The sequence below is a fragment of the Gracilinanus agilis genome, chromosome 3 (assembly GCF_016433145.1).
Source record: "Gracilinanus agilis isolate LMUSP501 chromosome 3, AgileGrace, whole genome shotgun sequence".
NCBI lineage: Eukaryota > Metazoa > Chordata > Mammalia > Didelphimorphia > Didelphidae > Gracilinanus > Gracilinanus agilis.
In genome coordinates this window covers 579,032,727-579,057,158 of record NC_058132.1, presented here as the reverse complement: position 1 = coordinate 579,057,158, position 24,432 = coordinate 579,032,727, and the positions used below count along the sequence as shown (strand labels likewise).

At 34.9% G+C, this 24,432-nt stretch overlaps 1 protein-coding gene across 1 annotated transcript in view; it reads right to left on the bottom strand.

Annotated features, from left to right (window-relative positions):
• DIAPH3 (diaphanous related formin 3) overlaps nucleotides 1–24,432 on the bottom strand; it is a 423,660-nt gene that overhangs the window by 145,745 nt on the left and 253,483 nt on the right. The window contains exons 24-25 of the mRNA XM_044670603.1: nucleotides 23,273–23,437; nucleotides 9,174–9,309 (exon numbers count right to left, since the gene is read on the bottom strand). Of these exons, the coding sequence (XP_044526538.1) occupies nucleotides 9,174–9,309; nucleotides 23,273–23,437 (301 nt within the window). The remainder of the gene's footprint in view (nucleotides 1–9,173; nucleotides 9,310–23,272; nucleotides 23,438–24,432) is intronic.

The following is a 24,432-nucleotide window of genomic DNA, read 5'->3' as shown; positions in this document are numbered from 1 at the left end:
ACACAAGGGCACACCCCAAATGTAATTTTTAATGACAAAGGATGGTTATAAATTTGCAGCATTCTTAAATGAATAGGACACCAAATGTCAATAAATTAGAAAAAATAAATGTTAAATCAATTCAGTAAATATTTATTAAGCAAATATGAAGTAGAGGACATTATTCTGGGCAGTAGGTCTGCATGAACTTACACTACTATAAATCATCTAAAAAGGGTCAAATAAAATAGAGATAAATAGTGATGGTCAATGATGTCATACAGAGAGGTACCCTAGCAACTGTCAGTATAATAATAATAATAATAATAATAATAATAATAATAATAAGTTCTTATGTCTTCAAAAGGAATATATACAAGATGTGACAGAAAATCTCCTGACCTGACAAACTAGATGACTGTTACTCCCTACTGGTAATTTATGTGGACATGAATGATACTAGCAGAAGTAACCAAAAAAGTACTGAGAAACCCTATGGAGACTTGAGCAAGACAGGGAAGATTTTGGAGTACAGGTGGTATTTTTGTGACTAATGCCCATGGAAAGCAAAGGTTTTAAAACAAAATGGCAGATTTGGATTGTAAACAGATATTTAACAACATGCTATCTAAGAAGAATTTGTATTTCTGAACCATAGCTTAGGAAGGGGGAGGAGGGGAAGCTGGGTAGTTCAATGGACTGATAGCCAGGCCTAGAGACAGGAGGTCCTAGGTTCAAACCCGGCCTCAGACACTTCCCAGCTGTGTGACCCTGGGAGTTACTTAACCCCCATTGCCTAATCCTTACCACTCTTCTGACTTAGAACCAATACACATTATTTAAACCCATACCTAAAGCAGGTAAGGGTTTAAAAAAAAAAAGAACAATAGGAAAGCCAGGTTTCTGCTTTATTAGATGAATACAAGTAATAAGGTTTAGTAAGAATATATTTGCAAATCTAACTCAAAGGTTCATAAACTGAAATGGAAAACAGAAAGAAAAAATTGTCTATTTTTGGCCACCAAGCTAGAAATCATGGAAAATAGCTTCAATATTGTAAGAATAGCAGATGAAAAACATAGAAGTTCACACGAAACAAAAACTAAGAAAGGAGCCAATAATAAAAATAACGATATTAGATGTCTGTTGAGAAAACATGTTTAACATAAGATAAACAAAAGAACTCAATAAAATCTGACCTTTTGAGTATCATTGTTAATAAATGGGATAGTACCCAGACCTGGAATTTGGCTCACAAAGGGAAAGCCTTTTTTGAAAAAATTTGTGAAAAAAATTGGGTTCAAAGTGGCCTCATGTGAGGAAATTTAGGAAGGAAAAAAAAAAAAAAAAAAAAAAAGGATAGTCACCAGTCCAAACTATAGATGAGCAGACTAAAATGGAAAATGATGAAAAGTATGGGAAACATGTTAAGCCTTGCAATAGTACAGTAATGATATATATTATAGTAATGATGGAAAATTTAAACTATCAAGTCCCCTGTTGTAAGACATTTTTCTATCAATAATAACATAGCTTATGATGTTTTTGTTTGTCTTAATAATAATTTATCCTTCAAAAGATGTAGGTTTCTATTTTTTTGGATTTAATCCTCACTAGTAATGAGAATCTTGTTAGTAGGGCAGAAAAAATGGGAAACTTGGGCTAGTAAAAGCAGATAATGGAGTAGGCATGATGAAGTAATCATTTCATATTTGTATTTGTTATAAAGAGAGGAAAGATAGGCAGAGTCTGACATACTATATCATACTAACGCTAAATTTTAGAGTAGCAAATTGCTTCAAATTTATGGAAATGATAAACAGAAACTAATGAATTAATTTAATGCAAGAAGAACAGAAAACTGTCAAAAACAAAATTCTGAAGACACAAAGGGAAACAATATTGATGACAGAAAAAAAGGGAGATGTCTAAAGAGACTGATATGAATACAACAAAAGACAAAGCAATATTATAAATTAAATAAGTAGCTGTTTTGATTCCATGTTATAAAACTTCACAATCCTGAAAAGGAAAATGAATAAATAAATGTTTTTATGTTATCATTTTTATACACATGTACACATTTCTATGGGAATTTAAAAAGTTCTGCCAAGTCCATATAGAAGTGCCATATGTGTACTATATGTGACACTGAAGGTTAGTCTAGCCTCTTTTCCATTCTCTAAATCCACTGTGATGTTCTAAATTCTTAAGACTTGATGCTGAAGGAGATGAAAAAGATAAAGCCTTCACAGCAGTAAAGACTTTGAATTGGAGGGCCTGATTATTAAACTAGGCATCATTATCTAGTTCATATTTGCATAAGCTTTACGTTTTACAAAGCACTTAATCCAGGTGTCCTAAAAGTCTTAGGGCACTTTTATGCTATTAAAGCTTATTGTAATAATTTAATAAAATCTATTAAGCCATTTTAAGCTTTAATAGCTTAAAACTGCCCTAAGACTTTCTGAGCATGCTATATACATTATCCCATTTAATTCCCAAAATTCCACGGTGAGGTAGGTACTATTATTATTTTCATTATACAGATGAAGAAACAGGCTTAAGAGAGTTTAAGTGACCTGATATAGTCATAAACCTTGTGAATCACCCAAGTACTATAAATTAGATATTGCCAGACAAAAACAACAGACAACCTACCAAACAATTTAGATTTAAAAAAGTCATGCCAAGAAGATGAGAGTTTCGGAAAACTGGCAACACAGGAGAAAGAGAAGCATATATGAATGTATGAAATGTGCATTAAGAACAACTAGGGAGAAAATGTAAACAATGGCTATAAAAATATAATTTTTCTCAGTGAAACATAAGGCAAGATTTTCAGCAGAGTTGGGTGGGAAGGGAGCTATGGAAGGTTTGAGAAAGTATTAAAATATTTGGAAAAGCTGAAGTGAGTCAATAGGGAGACAGACAGACTGTTCTGTCCCAGGGAAGGTCACCCTGAGATTATGTAGTATAAATCTGTAGTAGCCCCATTAAGCAAGGTTTTATGATTTTCTACAGTTTCATACAGCAGTATGTGAGTAGGAGTGAAAGCAGAGGATGGGATGAGTAATCAAAGGAGGAAGTTTAACGTGGTGAGGACAGATGATAAGGTATAAGGACAATGTGCCAGGTACTAGGATAGGTGCTAGTGTCCAAATATAATAGTTGAAATATAACTTCATGAGATCCTCATATTTTAACAGTAAAAAATATGAACCTATCTAAATATATAGAGAACAATACTAAAAAAATGTAACTACTTACAAATACAAAGTAGTTACAGCTAAGCATTAACAGTTGAGATTATCTGAAAACCTTTCACCTAAAAGGTGGTATTTGACTATATCTGGAAGAAAGAGAAGGATTCTATGGGGTCAAAGTGAAGAAAAATTTCGTTTCTGACTTGGTGGGATAGCTAGTGCAAAGGCACCTAGACATCTGATGGAGAGTCACCCATGAGGTTGATTGGATTTGCATCCAAGAATGCAGGAGGAAAAGTAATATACAATGAGGCTAAAAAGATAAATTGGGATAAGGTGGCTAAAGAGCAGGGTTTATATTTGATCCTAGGAAAAAGGAGGCCTCTCCTTTAGGAGGTGATTCAGGTGAGAAATGAAATGTTCCCCCTAACACTTGAGAAAAATCACTGAAGAAATGAAATGGAAGAAATCAATTAAAAGGCCATTATAACAATCTAGGCAAGGAGTGCCTAAACCAAAGTCATGGCTATTATTAGAGTGAATATGAGAGGCAGAAATGACAAGATTTAGCAATTGATGGATATTTGGGGTTTGGAAATGTGAGTAGTCCAAGATAATGCCAATGTTCTAAACTAAGAAAGTGAAAAATGGCAATGTTGTGTTATGCACAAAGTGGGTATAGATAGGATGGACAGGAAGGTGCTTCTATAAGCTGGGCCTGATAAGCTGGCCCAAGATCCTCAGGTGGTAAATGGATCTAGGCTGAGTGGGATGATGCCTGGGTGGCCACCAAGGTGTGCTGGACACACCAGGGTTTTTGGATGATCCACTCAACCAAGCCCCTGACCCCACAAACAGTGCCCAAGCCAAAGTTATTGAGGGAGCAGCTGTATATGTTGTTCAGCAGCTCCTCTCGTTCCTTGGCTTGGGGTTAGGTTAGATGGTTGTTATGGGCTAGTTGTTGGTTTTTGAATGGATAATGCAAACTGACTGCAATTTTGGTAAATCCCTTTCCCCTTTGGCTGTAGCTATTCACTTGTGGTCGGAATCAATGCCAGTCTTCACTTGAATCAGGTTTGAATGGGGTTTAATACTTTGGCTCAAAGGGGTTAAGAATCAGGATAAGGAAAGAGGTGTTGGGAATGGCTATGTTATATCTATTGAGAGTTAAAGTAATCTAAATCAATGAGCATCAGTTGGTATTTGGCTGGAGATTCTTCTTTCCCTCACAGACCCTAGTCAGACCCCACCTTAGTCCAGACCAGGGGTCAGCAACCTTTTTTGGCCATGAGAGCCATAAATGCCACATTTTAAAAAATGTAATTTCATGAGAGCTGTACAATGCTCACAGTGGCGCTCCTGTAACAGCGTCTGAAAAAAAATTGACTTTATGGCTCCTGCACCCTGGTCTAGACCAAAGGAAAAGAAGAGGTGGTGATAATCTTCCTGGCAGCTGTGTGGTTGTTCTCTCTCAACTCTGTTATGTTGTGAGGAAGATTAGGTAGTAATTAATTAAGAATTAAGGTTCATTTAGCAGGCAGGAGCTGGAGAATTCTATGATGGAATGAAGGAGGAGGAAGTAGTGCCTTGTGCCCTGAGAGAGAGAGACTCCATTAAGGGTTGACAAAAACTGTTGTTAGCCCTGGGAGATCTCGGAGCAAAGGACACCCTGCATCCTGTTTTCCCTGGGATCCTGTGTGCTGGTGGATTCTAACAAAGAGGACAAGAACAACAGAGAAGCACCAAGAAGAGGAGAAGTTTGGGATCTGGTGGACAGCATCTCAAGCACACTCTTTCTTCTTGGATATCTTGCACCACCTAGGGTTTTGGCATCCTGATCATCTGTGGATTACTGTGAGATCCCCAAAGCCACTCTCAGACCCATTTGCTGTACTGCTCAAATCTCGCTGGAACCAGATTTGATGCAGGCCTCTCTGTGACTCCTGCACTGCTCCCTTGGTCCTGTCTGCTTAGGTCACTAAGTTAGAGTAGAGAAGTCCTCTCCTTTGCCCTGAGGTTTTGTCATTAGGTTTTAAGTTTTAGAGTAGAAATCACTATCCCATCTTTTAGTTGAATAAAATTAAAAAACTGTTTAAACCTTTTTTTTAAAACCCCTACCTTCCTTCTTGGAGTCAATACTGTGTATTGGCTCCAAGGCAGAAGAGCGGTAAGGGTAGGCAATGGGGGTCAAGTGACTTGCCCAGGTCACACAGCTGGGAAGTGTCTGAGGCCAGACTTGAACCTAGGACCTCCCGTCTCTAGGCCTGACTCTCAATCCACTGAGCTACCCAGCTGCCCCCTGTTTAAACCTTTTACCTAGTCTGTTGGTTCCAAAGGCCCTGGCCTAGTGGTGAGCTGGTGACAGTTGGCCAGCAGCCATCTTTGTTCAGTTAGGAGCAGCTTAGCTGTTCTGGTCTCCCTGTCTCTCCTACAACCCAGTGTGTGTACCCACAACTATTTAGATTATATTTTAACATCCCAGGTGTCTCCATTATTTATTATCATTTCTACAGTTAGTAATAGGTGAATGAACTAATGGCAATAAGGTATGGATGCTGGATCTGCAGGTCCACCTTCCCTGCCTACCCACCCTTCACCACCCTCTACCCTCCAGCAAGACCCTTCTCAAGACTGAGACCTCGGGTGGCTGAGCCCCTGGGCTTTTATAGTGGTGCTCCCAATGGTCTTTTGCCCTTGGCTCATGCCATCTGGGTAAATTCCAAGTTCTATAACCAATGATCTGTCACCCAAGCTGTTCTCCCCATCTTTTCCAGAAATTATCTATAACAGTTGTCAACAGAAATATGAAAGTTTGCCAGAGGCTGGCTTTTAAGGGACATAAGGAGTTTGAGATGTCTCTAGTGTGTGAAGAAGAACATCTCCATCCTGCAGCACCCCAGTGCTGGGACTCAGGAGTCACAGTCACGTGTTGTGTCTGACAATCTGAGCGACTGATGGGGCCTGGCATAACAGGAAAGAGCAGACAGCATGACGCCTAAAAGCCACTGGCCCAGAGAAGGGAGGAAGAGAGAGAGGTTTTGAAAAGTGAGGGTGAGAAGGAGTTAATATCTTGACTTCATACCTGCCTCTGAGCTTTTCCTTATCTCCTGATCTCTGAGGCCTGAGGGAGAATCTGATCTATCCCTAAAGTTAGAAAGGCTGAGACCTCTCTCCCTCCCTCTATCCATTTCCATCTCTTTACTAAGAATAAATCTGGTAAAAAGCTTCATATTAATTTTTAACATTATATAATTAATTTAACATAATATAATTAATTTATAACACTAGGAAATGCAATTTAAAATGTCAAATAGTCAACCAGGTAATATGGATTTAGTTTCATGGACAAGATACAAAGATCTGAGGGCCATTAGCAAAGAAATAATTGAACCCCTGGTATCTGATAAAGTCACCAAGCCAAAGAATTTAGAGAAAGAAGAATAAAGGGCTTGGCTAGAACCTTGGGAAACACACAATTAGGAGACATGATCTAGATGATGAATTAGCAAAGAGAAAAAACAGAGAAGTGATTAGACATTTAGGAGAAAAATCAAGATAGCATTCTGAAGCCCAGAAAAATTCAGTGACATGCCCCAAAACACAAGGGTAGTAAAAAGAGAGCTAAGATCTATGTCCTATATGCATAGGTGGCCCAAAAGATTCTGTCCATGACACTCTTCTCCCTACTTGACTTGAGGGTCTCATTAGTTTCTATGGATTTATTCCTCTATGTCGACAATGCTCACATTTATCTATCCCAACCCAAACTCTGCAGAACTCCAATCTCACATCTCCAGTTGCCTTTTGGGCATCTTGAACTAGACACTGAGCAGACCAAAACTAAACTAAACGTGTCCCAAACAGAACCCACTGTCTTTCTCTCTACCCCCTCCCCCACTTCCCCATTATTGTAGGGGAATCTCCACCCTCCCAGGCTTTCATGCTCTCAATCTAGGAGTCATCTTGAACTCCTCCCCTGTCCCCCATCCAACCTGGTGTTCAAGAGCATCCCTTTCACTCTTGCAGCATCTCTCATAAACACCTTTCTCACCTCTGACCCTGCCACAAAGCAGGCTATCCTCACTTCAAGCCTGCCTGCTCCAAATGTCTTCTCTTCTCTAAGCCATCGTTCGGACGGCAAAGTGACTTTTCCAAAGAATGGGTCTCCTGGCTCAATAAACTCCCTCAGAAACACTATGGTCATCAGGAGCCATCACGAGATCATCTGTTTAATTTCAAAACCCTCCTTCCATTATAAATCTTCCATACCTTTTTGCCTGACATATATTCTTCAATCCAGCGACAATGGCTTTCTGTACAGTCCGCAAAGAAAACACCCTATCTTATTGGCCCAAGGGATATTTCTATGACTGTTCTCTATGTCTCGAGTGCTCTCCCTCCTCAACTTTGTCTCCTGGCTTCCTTGAGGTTCCAAATAAAAGATTATGTTTTAAAGGAAACCTTTCGCAACTTCTCTTAATTCTAGTTCTTCTCCTCTGCTAATTATTTCCTATTTATCTCATAGATAACCTCTTTTGGTAGCCCCAGGGTTTAAAACACAGTGTTTGGACCATAGCAGACACTTAATAAGTGTTTACTGTCTGACTGAAACCCATTCTTTTCAAACTTCAGATCTTTTCTACCCTGCAAGATGGAATTGAATAAAATAAATATACCTAGTCTTTTGTACAAATCATCATAAATTCCACATATTTTGAGCTGAAGAGATTGCTACTTAAGTTTACTTTGAATGTCAAGTATGATTAAACTATCTAATGAAACTTGAGTCAAGTTTTTAGCTTAGTGTTCATCTGAAATCAAATAAGTCAAACTTCAAAGGCAGGATCCAAGAAAATTATGTAAATTATGTAGTGATGATTTATTTTAAAATTTATTTCCAAACTGTAACCTTTAGAAGTCAAAGCTAAATCTCTCTGATCTCTAGATATGGTAAAATAAGACTGACACTTGTATTTAGGCCAAAAGTAATTCCTAAGACTATTCTCCGAGGTGCAGAGAGGCACTCATAAATAAGCATTTGGGTTTACATGATTTTCCATCATTGGGATAAAGAGTTTTATATATACACACACTTAGGTACGCAGTTTGCTTTACCTACATAAAAACATTCTTCTGAATTGAAAGTAGAAAGGGGTAATTCCTGCAAAGTTAGTGCTTAATCGCCCTCTGAAGAGTTCTTGATGAATTTGCAGTTTTGATTTATAAAGTACATCAGGCCAACAGCAATACTGATAGACCTTCATTAGGGCCCTGTCTAATACTTAGGAACAAGATACAGAACAGTCATCATTAGACTTCCTTTTCAAAATTTTAGAATAAAGGAAATAAGGGAAATGGGAACCTATTTACTATCATTTTTTAAATTCACTTAAATTTTAAGTTAATAAAACCTGAACTCTGAAAAGTAAAATTTTCTATAATAATATTTATCTAAATTATTTTAGTTAATATAAATAAGCATGGGCAATTAAGGGTTTTGTAAAAGCTTCTACTTTATAGTGAAATACAGTACAGAGTACTATCTAACATGCCATACAGTGACTTATAAACACAAGAAACAATCATCATCATTGCTTATATAGCATTTCAAAGTTTTCAAAGCAATTTTAATAAAATTATCATATTATACTTCATTGCCTGAACAAACATATGAGCTAGGTGCTATGATTTTGCTGTTTTGTTTTATAGATGAAGAATTTGAAAGACTGATTCTCAGTTAGGCTAAGGAATATGCACAAAATCATAATTAGTTTTTGAGATGGAATTCAAACTCAGGATTTTCGAACTCCAACTATAGCACTCCACCATCCTTTCTACGCCTCTGTTCCCCAAATAATAATAATAATTTTTAAACCGCTATAAAATTTAAAAATACATATGCATTATCTTATTTTTTCATTGAACACATTAAAATATGGCAAATAATCAGTTTACTTTTTATATATAAAAAGAAACAATAATGCTTACCAGTTTTCATCTCTATCAAGCGTTTCTTTTTTTGTTGACGTTCTATTTTTTCTCTTTCTGCTAATTCTTTGGCTATCCTGGCATGTTTCTCTTTTTCCTCAGCTTCTCTTCGTTTGGTGTTCTCCTTCACTGCTTGCTATGGAAAATGATTCAAAATATGATCAAGGTTGAATACTGCCTGACAAAAAGCAAAAATTAAGTTATATAAACACTAGGGAAACAAAGATTAAAACAAATTAGAAGGAAAAGATATTTTCAAGAATGGTTACTGTATGTTGTTCTCAAAATAGTATCTATAGAAAAAATGGTTAAATCTTAAGATTATTTTTTTCCTATATGAAGCTGGATAGCATTTTAAAACCACGTGTACCTTAGTTATATAAATTTAAAAAGGAGAAAATAAAACTATATTTAAATCACAAATAATTAAAATTATATTCATACAGGGTTAATATTTTCCAATGCATCTAGTCACTGTTTAGAATATCCATTAGCTGGATCATTTTATTTCTACTACTGCCACCTTAATCCAAGTAAGACAAAATTACTTGAATACAAATTGATTCCAAATGCCCCTAAAACAAATGTTTTATGTCTTGTGCTCAGGGCTAATGATATAATGCTTGCCTTCACAAATCTTATATTTGTAATGGAAGAAAATAGCATGTTTTAAAAATGAATATAAGTAGCCCAGATAATACAAAATACTTTGAGTGATGGGGTGACATTCTCTAAAAACAAGCAGAAAAGGTTTCTTATAGAATGTGGCCCTGAAGTCAACCTGTAAAGGGAGCTAGGAATTAGAAAATAAAAAGGTCAGTTGGGAGAACATTCCACAGAGTGGGGCCAGACTGGGCAAAGGCACCTTGATGGAAAGAATTGTGATGTTCAGAAAACAGCTAGGAGGCTACACACTGTAGAAGAGATGAAGGGCGGTAGAGAGAAATGCAACTAGAAAGTTAGTCTAAGACCTGAGTGAATAGTTTTAAAGCCCAAATAGTTATAAAGCCTAATGAGTTTGTATTTTCTAAGACTAAGGCTACCACTTGTGCTTCTAGAGCAGAAAAGTGACAATCAGGTCTGTGTCTTGAGAATTACAACTTAGCAACACTGTGGAGCACAAACTGTATGGAGAGAAAATGGATGAGGAAGATAAGCTAGAAGACAACTGGAATAAACTAGAAAAAATGTTCTTGGAGTCTGAATTAAGGTGGAAAGTAATAAAAGGGGAATGGATGCAAGAGATGTTGTGGAGCTGGAATTAATAAAACATATAAGTATCCATAACATGTGTTGATTTAACTACATGTAATTAAGAATTAAAATTTTGTGGGAACTAATTATTAGGAAGCACACTTTGTTTACAGGTGTTAACTTTTTATTATATTGGCATTAATTTGCCAAATGAATTTATCTGTCATCTCTTTCCTTCCTACAAGGCAAGATAAGAGAAGTTAGAGAGAATGTATGTTTGGGTGGAGGGCCAAATGATCCTTTAGTCAGCTGTTCTACATGCAAACAGTAAATAATGTTTAGACCATCAATCAGACAATTAACATTCATTAAGCACCTATTATGTGCCAGTGACTAAGGAGCTAGGGATATACAGACAAAAAATGAATTAATTCCTATTTCTAAGGTGCTTATATTCCATCAATGAAGATAACATGTTCACACATAAATCTATATAAAATAAATCTAAGGTAGTTAAAGAAGGACATTAATGGTTGGGAAGATTAGGAAAGAAGGACATTAATGGTTGGAAAGATTACGAAAAAAGTGAAGTTTGCACTAAGGCTTGACTGAAGTAAAGGATTATATGAAGTGAAGGTGAGATAGTTGTATATTCAGGCAAAGAAGATGGTCAGTGCAAAGACATGAGAATGAAGTAACATCTGTGAAGAAAAGAGGAGAATCTGATTGATTTTAAGACATAGGAAAGGGAAGGCAATGCAGTAAAGCTGAAAATGACCGAATGGACTCAGTTTGTATAGGACTACAAAAGCTTTTAGGGAGCTACAAGGATTTTGAGGGTAGAGAAGTTAACATGCTCATGACTATACCGAAAAGAAATCACTTTGCCAAATATGTGAAGGATAGATTAAAAAGCAGGGAGATGGATTAGAAGGTGAGTGAATAGTCAAAGCAGAAGGTAATGAGAACCTGAATTATGAAGTGAGTATCAGTAGAAATGAAAGAGTCTTATGAGAGAATTGTTGCTTAAGAGAGAAAGCAATTGTTTGTGTAGCTGGAGTGAGAGAGGCAGAGGAACCAAGGAGAATGCTGACCGAACAAACCTGAGGGACTAGAAGAATGTTGTTCCCTGGGAGAGAAATAAATTCAATAGATAGGAAGGTTTTAGAAGGATATGCTGAATTGGAGAAATCCAATTAGTGATGTCTAATAGGCAGCTGGTATGATGTGGCATCAGAGGTTTGTAGAGAGACTAGGATCAAATCTAGATGGGTGAGTCATGTGCATAGAGGTAATAATTAAACCCATGGGAGTTGGTGAGTTTACCAAGTGTTTAAAACAAGAGAATAGAAGTCCAGTATGAGGTGCTTTGGGGTTTACACAAAGGGGCATGATATGATGATAACATTTCACAGATTCTGCCCATTAGAACAAGTAATCAGGAGTAGCCAGGGAAGTAGGAATTTACCAGATATGAAATCTATTAAAAAAAAGATATGAAACAGATATGAAAGATTCATAGCATTGGGATTGGACTGGGGGCTTAAAGAAAACAGAATTTAGATAAACGAGAAGGCAAAGAATTCCAGGAAAATGAAACAGCATGAGTAAAGACAGAAACAGACATATATCCAGCAGATTCAAGGACTACTTAGACAAGAAAAAATGATAATAATGGATTGTGTAGTTTTATTTTCCTATTTTTCACGGATATAACTTAGAATCTTCTATTTGAAATGACTAATAAGTGGTCATATATTCTCTTATTAAATATAGGTTCATTGTGATAAAAGCTTTTTAATCTACATTTTCCAGATGTTGCTTTTTTTCCAATTTTGCACTGGAAAATAAAATGGCAGAATTATTTTCTCTGAAAAATGATATTTACTTTTTAGGAATATGGTCCAAGGTAGTCATTAAAATAATTTTGCTTTATGAAAAATTAAGTATTGATTTTCAGTTTTAAGAAATCACATCTAGTTTAATAATTTTCTCTGATGGTATAACCTCAAGAAAAATAACTTCATGAAAAAACATACCATTACAGCACAGTAAGAGAAGTTAGGAGTTAATATCCTAAGTCAAGAGCCAATTTATATTTTCTTCCATTCTAAATCATTCTGTAATACAAAGACATCTAACTGAATAGAAAGTACAATTTAAAATGACTGCATCATACAGTATAGAATTGGCACTTACCTAATCTTTCCCCTCCTCCCCTAAATCTTAAATTATGAACTTGAGTGCAAGCCAAGCATATAGTTAAATATAAGGTACTGATTATTTAAACTTTACATTCTTGATTTGTTTATCTTCTTTGTCAAATGGAATATTAATTATACTTTCACTAACTCCATTTAGTATTAGGTTCCCAATACAAATTATTTGACTGGTTATTGTAGATCATCTTTAATGTGAGCTGTAATAAGTGGATAACTGTAGCTAATAATAGAGGAGCTGGTGGTACAAGTGAGTCATCTGGGCCTGGGAGCCTGTAACTAGAGTAGAAAGTGATTTGGGGCAGTGAGTGATGTGTAGCCTTAGCTCTGATGCCTAGTCAGACTCCCTGCTACCTACAGGATCCTTTCTCATGTACTTATTGATAGTTTTGATTTCTTTATCTGAAAATTGCCTATTCATGTCCCTTGTCCATTTATCAATTGGGGAATGGCTTGATTATTTATACAATTGATTTAGCTACTTGTATATTTGAGTAATTAGACCTCTGTCAGAGTTTTTTGTTATAAAGACTTTTTCCCCCAAGTTTGTTGTTTCCCTTCTGATTTTGGTTGCATTGTTTTTGATTGTACAAAACCTTTTTAATTTAATATAATGAAAATTAATTATTTATTTTACATTTTGTGATTTTTTTTTTCTAACTCTTCCTTGGTTTAAAAAAATGAATTCTGCTTTTCTTCAACAGCCATACATTAAGTGTTTTAAAATATTTTGTTCTGGAATTTTGCCAGAGATCAGTCAAGTTTACTTTGTTCCTCCTGGTTTATGTATTGATACTATATTCGTGCTTTGGCCTTTATCTACAATATTCCACTTGCTTTCTCTTTTAGAAAATTAGGGGGGCAGCTGGGTGGCTCAGTGGATTGAGAGGCAGGCCTAGACATAGAAGGTCCTGAGTTCAAATCTGACCTCAAACACTTCCTAGCTAACTCATCTGCCTTGGAGACAATATACAGTATTGACCCCAAGATGGAAGGTAAGGGCTTTAAAAAAAAAAGGAAAGAAAGAAAATCAGAGATAATACCTAGGACCTTTAATGTACCAAACAAAACATTTTTTTAAAGAGAGGGAAAGAGGAAATATATTTTAAAAAAAAAAAGGAAAAATTTTCCTTCTTTTAATCCTCTGATACTGCCCTTGTTTTTCCATAACACAACACTAACTGTGGATCAGTAATTACAAGTTCTAATTATCTCAGCATTCTATATCAGCGGATATAGTACATGTTAGCCAGACAAATTTGAACTCAAAAAGGACAACTAGATAGTCTTACTATATCTTTATATATCTTGCATTATGTTTATTAGAAATTTTAAAAAAGTTGTTTTTAGATCAAAAGCCATTCTCATTCGAAATAATTATAAAAAGACAAAAATTAAGCACCTTTACTTTCTCTTCTTACCAGTTACCATTATCTCATCCACCCTGAAAAATAGTCTTCTCCTTTCAAGCTCCTTCTTTTCCCTAATACTGTAAGATCAGAACCTCTGTACCTTATTATAGTAAGAAAAAATGGCAATTATGATATCCATGAAGGCTATTAAAATATGGATATTAAAAAAAACAAACACCTTGATTAAGCCTTTTTTTTTTTAAATATAAAAAGGTACCACTTGTTATAGGACCATGAACACTGTTGGAATGCCCCGGGTATGAATTTTCATTATAACTAAGGAACTCAAAAACCTTATTTTCATAGATATATTTTGCTTTTATATCACCTTTATTTACCAGAGGCAAAGATTAGATATTCAGGACAGCTAGATATTTCAGTGGATAGAGAGCCAGATCTGAGGATAGGAGATTGTGGGTTCCTAGATGTGTGACCCTAAGAAAGTTATTTAACCCCAAGTGCCTACCTTTTCTGTTATTCTGCCTGGGAATCAATATTAAGACAGAAAGTGAGGGTTTAAAAATGATTATATTATCAAAGAATATTGAAAATTTTAACATTTGTAATCATGACTTCTTAAAAAATAGCACAAATATGGTTGTTAGTAGGACCTCAGCATCTCAAGAACAGAGATTGTTTTTCTTGTCTTTGTATTTAAGTATCTCATAGTAATTAGCAGTATTAATATTACTTATTATTATTTATTATTAATATATTATTTAGTATTAATATTGTTAAAATATTTATTATTAATTAATTATTAAGTAATAAATGTGCAGAATTTAAATGGAAAGAAACAACAAAAAAAAGGCATTCAAAAACCCAATGCTATAGAATTATAAAGACCAATCTTGGCCCTAAAGTAAAGTTATAAAAAGACAATCCCTCTCTTCTCTGTAGATATAGAGGTCAAGTATTTTCGATGTTAGTTTTGCTGTTCCTCTTTTTTATTCTTTGTTATAAGGGATGGCTATCTGAGAGGCAGAGGGGAAAGGAATCTTGGGAAATTCTAGTGATGTAGAAACCTTATTTTAAAAAAATAAATGTCTATTAGATTAGACTTGAAAATGTTGTTGCTTAGGAAACTAGTAAGTTCTAGTTTTCATCTTAAAACCAACTAATAATAATAATATCTTTCCTAAAAATCTTCCTGATACTGTATTTAGATAGAATTGGAATACAGATTGGGATTGGATTTATGATTTTACTCACAAAGAGAACTTCTAAGTAGGGGAACTTCTTTTATCAATGCAGGTCAGCACATTCATTGCAAACTCCAGTTTTGGAGTGTTGCCTAAAGCACTTAGAGGGTTGGATATTCAAAATGTCAAAAAAAAAATTTTTTTTAATTCTACACATCAGATTTGAAATGTAAGAAAAAATACACTTTTTGTAGACAACAGTTTTATGTCATTTGTGTCAAAGGATAGTTTCCATCTAAAGATGCTATGACATTAGTGAATGAAGTGTATTTGAATTTTCATTCAAAACGTATGGTGATAAATGCAAAGATTTTCATTTAAATGGATAGAAGGATATGTTTTATTTGATACAAATAACAAATGAGCCTTACTTTTTATTCCTTGATAATTACTGCATGGATATAATGAAAGAGTGTTTAAAAAGATATTCAAAACGCCAATTAAATTGCATTTTGCCAAAATGAAATGCTTTTTCTCTGGTTCCTAACCCATACAGAAATAATCATATCTTGAAGACATTAGATTTTTACAACATACTATGCAGAAGCAGAAACATTTTTCCAACAATTTATCATCTCAACATAGCAAGCACAATATCATATTTCTTGTGCCCCCAAGTCCAGAATTTCTTAAGGATGATAGAAACTATCTACTAATATATAAGGGTATAATGTCCCTGAGGATCTGCAGGTGGTGATAATTAAATTGTTTCAGCCTCAAGTTGATTTTTTGTTGCAATCTAGCCTGAGATGAAACCAAAAAATGGAATTACTCATTAGTCCTTTAGGGAATAAACAACTGATCTTTAATGAGTAATGGCATGGGTTTGCATGCATGTCCTACTTTGCATTATGAAATGTGCTTTCAGATCAATGGACTACTTCTAACTACTATTCAAGTTACATGAATAACATTTCTTAAAAATTAGTAGCTACAGGGTAGCTCAGTGGATTGAGAGTCAGGCCTAGAGACGGGCGGTCCTAGGTTCAAATCCGGCCTCGGACACTTCCCAGCTGTGTGACCCTGGGCAAGTCACTTGACCCCCATTGCCCACCCTTACCACTCTTCCACCTAGGAGCCAATACACAGAAGTTAAGGGTTTAAAAAAATGTTTAAAATAAAATTAGAAGCTATACTGAAGACTGATGATTTTACTCAAAACAATCATTTAAATACATACTCTTCCTAACTTTTCAAAATACAAACAAAAATATAAAATTCTTTTCTTCTCTGAATCAACTATCTATGCAGTTTATTATTATTGTTATCATCAATAATTTTATTATTATAGCTACAATTAATGATAGCTACCACTTACATGGTAATATAAGGTTTGCAAAACCTCTTACCACTTTATCCTCAACGTATTATTATTATGCCCATTTGAAAGATAATAAGATTGAGATGAAATGACTTGCCCAGGATCACAAAGTTAGTGTCTAAAGCTGTATTTAAATGCAGGTTTCCTGATTCCAAATCCTATAATCCATCCAGTGTGCCACCTACTTGCCTTAAATTGCTCCTTCCTAATTATTTTAACTTAGTGAAGTGTGACTTTTTGTGACCTCCACCTTTTAAAGGTTTTAAAATCTTAGAAAAGATTGCCATTTCCTTCTCCATCTCATTTTTTTACAGATAAAGAAATTGAGGCAAACAGTGTGAAGTGACTTGTTCAGGGTCATGAAGTTAGAGAGACCAAAACTGAATTCATGTCTTCTCAACTCAAGGTCTGATACTTTAACCACTATGCCACTAGCTGCCCATCTTAAGTCTACTGAAATATTATTCACAGAATGAAATTATGTAATATATATGTATTATATTATATATGTGAAAATTACATGCATAGTAAAATATTTCTTAAAACCACATGAAGAATCATTAAATGGCTAATAAGTATTTAAGCTTAGGTTATACATTTCTAAGTTTATGTTAACTTTTCAGTTAACTTTCAGTTATGTTGGTTAGATTGTCCTATTATTTCATATTAGTTATTGAAACAATTTCTTTTTCTTCACTTATGATCCACTGTAATTGTTCCCACTGTGCATTAGGATAAACCAGGTTTTATGTTCTACTATATATTCTACTATTCCAACCAAATGCTTATAGCATAAAAGGGAAAAAAACTACCACTCATTAAATTGTATGGAATTTGTTGGTCAAACTATTTATTATCCTGGTGAAGAGAGCCCAGTAATGATAAATCTTATAATAAAGAAAAAAATTAAATCAACTTGTTAAAGTATATTTTCATTGCTGAAATTCATGAGAAGAAAAGATTAAGAGGGCTGATCAGAAGAAAATTAATTTCAAAGCTGCAAACTGAAATTATCCAGTACTGTGAAATTATCCAATACTATGGATTTGTGTATTTACTCTCAACTGAGCTGTATCTTCAGCTGTTACAGATACTAAGAAATCAGAGAAAATATGTAAAGTGAAACTGACCAGTTTTGATTCTTAATTTTTGTAACTAATCATGAGATGAATTCTGATATAGATTTTAAAATACTCAGGGATATCATTAATGTAGTATGACTTTGTCCAATCTCTCTCTCTCTCTCTCTCTCTCTCTCTCTCTCTCTCTCTCTCTCTCTCTCTCTCTCCTGTCCTCCTATAAATTCTCCAGAAAAGGCTAAATCCACAATGCTTAAGGCTTGCTTCTAGATCTTTTGATACAGTGAAGAAATGGTTGTATGCAAGCTACTTATGGGAAATCCCACACTCTTCCTAAATGATTGGCCTGTCTTTTCTTCCTATACATTACTTGGACATCTTGCTTCTCCATACTTTTTCACTAGTTAACAGACTACTCACATGTACCATTCATGTCTTCTCCTCTATCCCTTGGGTGACAATCAATTTTAATTGTCTGTACATTATGATATTCCACAATTCAAAGCCATACAATATGATAAGGAGAAAAGTTTTAAACATGAAGGAATTCGTTTCAGAAAAAAAGCTTTGAGATCATCAAAAACAAAACTATGCTAATTATTAAATCAACTTTCTTCCTCTTCTCTTTTCTAAGTCTAAATCATTGTTCAATCACAGTGTCTGTTCATGACATATGTCTTGATATCTAGTTCTACATATAACTGCCTATAATAATGTGGGCATTAGCTATTCTTGGTCCACTTTTTTTTCTGTGTAGAGTTTGGAGAAAATTTTCTAATAACTCTTCTAATAATAATCTCACTGAAGAGGCTTTACAATATGTCTAAGCATCACTACATCCAGTCAAATATCATCTTTCAAAAGGAATATCTAGAAGATAACACTAACTACTTCCATATGCAAGTATCTGATGTCACTGCCCTACTCAGTAAATTCTAGGGATTCCCTATGGTCCCCCGGATCAAATACAAAAGCCTTTGTTTAGCTTTCAAAGACCTTAATGATCTAGCTCCACCTCCACCCTAACCCCCACCTTTTCTAGCCTTCTTGTATTTTACCCTGCCATATCCAATTCAATAAGTAATGCAGGGTTGCAGCAGGAGCTTTTTGCTTTTGCAAATTCAACTGTAACAGCCCTGGCAGTTAGAAGTTTAGAATGTTCACAGAAAAGCAGTTAGAGCCTGAGACTATAAATAGTCCTGAAGCTCCAACTGAGGGGCTTTTGCCTATTGGCTTTGGTTTTTGGCCTGTGCTTTTGTCTTTTGGGGCATTTGGACCTAGTCTGATTTCTCTGGACCTCTCCCTGATCTCTCCATCTGATCCCTGCTATTTCCCCTGAATTTCCCTTTGAGCCCTGGGAGGAAGAGTGGTTTTGATGGTTGGACATTGTAGGTTTAGTTTCTGTAGACAAATAGGGCATCCTAAATCAAGTCACCCCTTATTAAGTGATCTGATAAATACTTTACTTCAGGGCAGTAAAGCCTTCCTAAGCCTGTCTCTCTCAGTCTAACCCCTATCTCCTGTGACCCTTCCCCCAACACCAGCTTTCTCCCTAGCAGCAGCTACAAACCCTGAAACCCTCTTTCCCTTAGCTTACCTCTAACATTAATAAATCCCCTTTGTTACCTACACAAAAGCCTCTGGTGAATCATTGTATTGAATATTAAGGCAAAGGGTGAAGGGGAAGAAATTTATTTCTTGAGGGAAACCTAGGCATCCATCTTGGGTAGGAAGTACCCAGCTGAGACTTCCTGCAAACATCAATTTCACTGGCAGGGAGGAGCCTTTGACTCCTCCCTCAAAGGGACCTTAGAAATTAACAAGAGAAAATTCTCCAGCCAGATCTAATCAATTCTGACTGGCCCAATTCCTCTTGTATCCTAGAGATACTTTCCCTGCCTGAAGGATCCAGTCTATTTCCTCACAGGACCTCTGTCTCTAGCCTCACTGACTAGCCTGTTTGAGCAGCCCCTCCCATTCATTCCTTCACCTTCCTATATACTACCTCATTTATCCCTTCCCTACACTCAGCTATCCCCTTCATTCCTATCACCTTATCACCTTTATCCATCCTCACTACCAAGATTGCCTACTTCTTCATAACAGAAGTTACTAGCAGCATAATAATTGGAGCTAAGATCATAACTGTCATGGTCAATCTTGGGCTTGGATTAATTGAGGGTGTTGAATCCTAAATGGGACACCAAGCTGCAGGAGTGAACCCCCCAAGCAGCTGATGTTAAAGGAGAATGTGAAGAATATCCTTATTCTAAACCCGAGATAACTACAGTATCCTAGGGCTAACAACCAAGCTAGGAATCAGCTGATAGAGGAATTCAGCTAACTCTGCCCAACTGAAGCCCTGTGACTTTGATAATGCCCTTTTTCTGACTGAAGATTTGATCACTAATGTTGAAGGAATATAACAAATCCCTTCCTTAAGCTGGCACAGGATATAATCAACCAGAGCCCACTAGATCTTTGATGAAGCTCAGGCAAGTTGTAGTCTTAAGATGATCTAATAATTTAATAGATCTAAGGAAGGAGGAGCTGGGTAATGGTTGTGAAAGTGGGAATTGGAAATCCTTAAATATATCAAGATGACTATATTATTTATGAATCCTCTCTTATATATTGCTGATCAAAGTTCTTGATTGTTATCAACCCTTCCTTTTATACCTGAGCCTAATTGCTTTTGGCTCATGCCATGCTCAGTCCATTCTACATTCCAAGCACGTAACTATCCATCATGTTGACTCAACATGGCTGCTAAATATTTTCTTACATGACTCAAGTCTTCTTACTTTGCATCTAGCACTTGATTTTGCCAGTTGCCAAGGCTTGATTTTAACTTCCAAACACCTCTTCCCCTCATGCTCCTCTCTCCACCAACAGGGCCTAGTTCAGGGCTTCATCATGTCTCATCTAGACTATTGTGACAGCCTTCTAAGTGGTCTTTCCTGTGGCTTTTGTCCCAATTCTATAATCCATCTCCCATAAAACTGCTAAGCTGAAAGTCTTCAAAGCAAAAGTCAACTTCACTATACGGCATTAAAAATCCCCACAATTTAACTCTAATCACTTTTGAAGACTTATCTTACATTGTTTACTCAGCATTCCAGAAAAATTGTCTACTTGAGCTTCCCGGTATGTGATATTTTATTTCCTATATCCATGTCTTTCTTGCAGACCCCCTTTCCTCAAAAGGATTCCCTCTTCAATTCACCCTAGAATTTCTGGCTTCCTTCAAAGTAAGATTCCAACACTCTGCCTCTTTCTTTCTTTGTCTTATTTAAACTCTTTACCTTCTCTCTTAGAAATCAATATTGTATATTATTGGTTCCAAAGCAGAAAATTGGTAAGGAGTAGACAATAGGAGTTAAGTGACTTTCCCAGGGTCACATATGCAGGAAATGTCTGAGGTCAGATTTGAAACCAGGTGCTCTCATGTCCAGGCCTAGCACGCAATCAACAGAGCTATCAACTGACCCCACAATTATATTTTCTAGTCAACCTCGGGAGTGTATGGAACAGAATATTGACATCTCTGCAAATGATCTCAAAAATTTTAGTCATAATCCCTTTTAACTCCAATAGTCCAATTATTGATGAAAAGATGGCCTTATCTTCTTGGCAAAGTCAATATCTATAGTTGTAACATTAATGCCTTCCTGGACCTCCTCCCAAAGACTGTGTCCAAATCATTGCCTTTCTCACCTCCAATCTATCCCTATCTACTGGTTTGAAATCTCCCACCTGTAAACATGCTAAGGGTTTCTTTTATCTTAAATACACACACACACACACACACACACACACACACACACACACACACACACACCCCTCTCCCTTGACAAAAATCATACTCTTGGTCATCATAGAATTTTCCTCATTTTCAAAGCGAAACTCATTGCCTACATTTCTTTCACTTCTCAATTCTTTTTCATCTGTTTTGTAATCTTTATTATTCACCTAAAACTGTTCTAGATTAACCAATAATCTATGACCACTTATCAAATCCAAAAGGACTTTTCTCAATCCTTCTCAATTTTATTACAGTATTTGACAGGGTATATAACTAATCCTGAGTATCTCATCTAAAACTGTTGGGGCCCTTACTTTTAAGCATTAAATGTAATTACTTTTTCATTATTCTTTAATATTTATTGGGTATGTATATATTCATACACACACATGTGTTTATATATAACTATTTACATATATTCTTGTTCTCTCCTTTAGACTTATAATCCTTTTAAGTGAGGAATGCTTCATTTAGTCCCCCAGTGCTTAGCATAAGTGGCATATAGTGCCTTAATAAATACTTGTTGATTAACTTCTCTGGGACTGTTTATTCATCTAAAATCAGCATCTATGAAATCTGTTCCAACTCTTAAGTCTTATGATTCCAACTGCAAATGTTAAATATACAAATCATTTAGTCCTGATTCTGATAGTCACAAAACATCTACTCATGATTCTGACAGTCTATATTTACTTGTTATTTTTTAATACATTTGAAGAATGGAAAATATGAATCTACTTTTTTTGTAATCCTCCATCATTCTCCTTGTAAACAATTTAAATATAAAATGAATACAAAGAATAACCATTTTTCAAAGTTTTCAAAGAACAATTTCTCCACAAAATACAATGTTCATGAGTCCCATCTAATAGTTTTCTTCAAGTAATACATATAGTAACAAAACTAAGCTTCCATTTACACATTTCCTTCAAATTTGAAGAGAATCATGTCTTTGTTTTATAGTAGTTTTTTTTATTTACTAGTTTAGATATAATATTTTATTTCAAGAATTAAAATAATCTCTTCCTGCAGTCCACATGAACTTATCTGAGTCACAGGTAGTTTGAGTGACTCAAAATATGTGCCTCAAAATAAAGTTATCTATAAATAGATGTCACTAAAGTTCTAATATTTTATACTTCAAGACTTCTTCTTCCAAATGTTCCTTAAAAGATAAAGATAATTACTAAGATATATAAAGAAAACTACTAAGAATAACAGTAACTTTTCTTTTAGTTGGGAAACATTTTTACCTGTATCCTTAAAGATTAAACAATTCTCACTTTAATATGTGGGTTTTGCATCGAATCAGCTACTACTTTTCAAATCAGGCTCTAAATTCTTAAATGAAAGCATTCTAAATCCAAGAGAAACATCCCTCTTTAAAAACCTAAAGGAAATCCATGTCATTTAAAATCTATTTCAAGGTAAATTCCAGGTAATTTATTGTAAAAAGTATTAAGAAAAAGAGGTTGTGGGAGGGGGGGAATAAAATCTCATAGAGCTATACTTATTTTGATAAAATTATACCTTAAGAATACAAAATTGATCTTGAATATAAAGTAAATTCATAGCCAAAAATTCATTTAAAATGTGCTTTGTAATCACTTGGGAGGAGTACTTTATGAAAAGACATAAAGAACTTCAAGACTTACCTCTTTTTCAAAGAAAATTTCTAATAAAAGTTTAATGTGGCAAGGAAAAGTACATAGATTTAGAATCTGGAAATTTAAAAAATAAAGCCTTACTGCTGGCTAATGGGTACAAAAGTAGGAATAAAGCAATTAAATAAATCAAGGATAATATTAAATGAGATATTATAAGGACAAAATTACACTTTTAAAAGATCAAAATAGATTTACTTTACCATGAATGTAGTTCTGAAGTTACTCAAATCAGTAAAAAATTCTTCCACAGACACCTTCTTCATGTCAATGACGTAGTAGACCATTATGCTCTGGTATGATTTTTCCATGTTTTCATGCATTTTTGAAATTTTTTGGAATTGTTCTTTTGCAGAGATAACAAAACTGTATGCTATAGTTAAGGTAGTAGGGATATAGAGAATTAAAGGTTGAATGTCTCACTTACAAAAATCTATTGCCCCTGTAGCATTAACATATGATTGCTATTAATCTCTTTCAAAGGACAGTAAAATTCTTATCAGTGTAATTTTTAAATTTATATAAATTCTAGTTTGATAAGTCTAAATTAATCCAACATTTTAAAGATGAAAACTTTACCCTTTTTCATATTTATACCTAGTGATATGTGATGTTCATGTTAAAGAGTGATCTACAAATATATTTTGGTCATTTTTCTTTCGATGATAAAAACAACATTGAGATAGAAAATTATATCAACTCCATTTTAAGAATGAAAAAAAATAAGGATCAGAGAGCTTAAGTTACTGGACTTAAAAAAAAAACCTTGTTAGTTGGGACAACAAGGCTAGAAACCAACATAATTTGGGGTGGGAGGAAATTAAGAGATGTGAGAGTCTCAAAATTTTACATGGTTAATTATTTAAATGAAAACATGTGGAACATTATATAGTGAAAAACATTAACCTGACAGACCATGTAGCTTATAAAAGCTGATTCTTTCTCTTTCTCTTGAAAGGAAGAATTGAAGGACAAAGATCCATTTCCCAACCAACTTCTCCATAAACAAGCCAAGAAAAACAGTAATCTTCAAATTATTCCCAATGAACTCTGATAGAAACAAATTAAGTAGGTAAGTCATAAAAGCTAAAAAGGAGTACCAGATGTCAAACTATACAGCAAAACAATAATAATCAAATTGATAACACAGGTTAAAAATTGTATCCATTAATCAAAAAAAATTAATGAAAAAAACATAAAATCAATCTGAAAGAAGCTATGGAGAGATGATCATCTCACAACATATGCTAAGCTAAGTTCTATTTACATGACTCTGATATAAGGTAAGATGTTATAAATCAGAAAGACAATGAAAAAAGTTAACTTTTAGATTTAAGTATAAGGGAGCAGTTCATGACCAAAC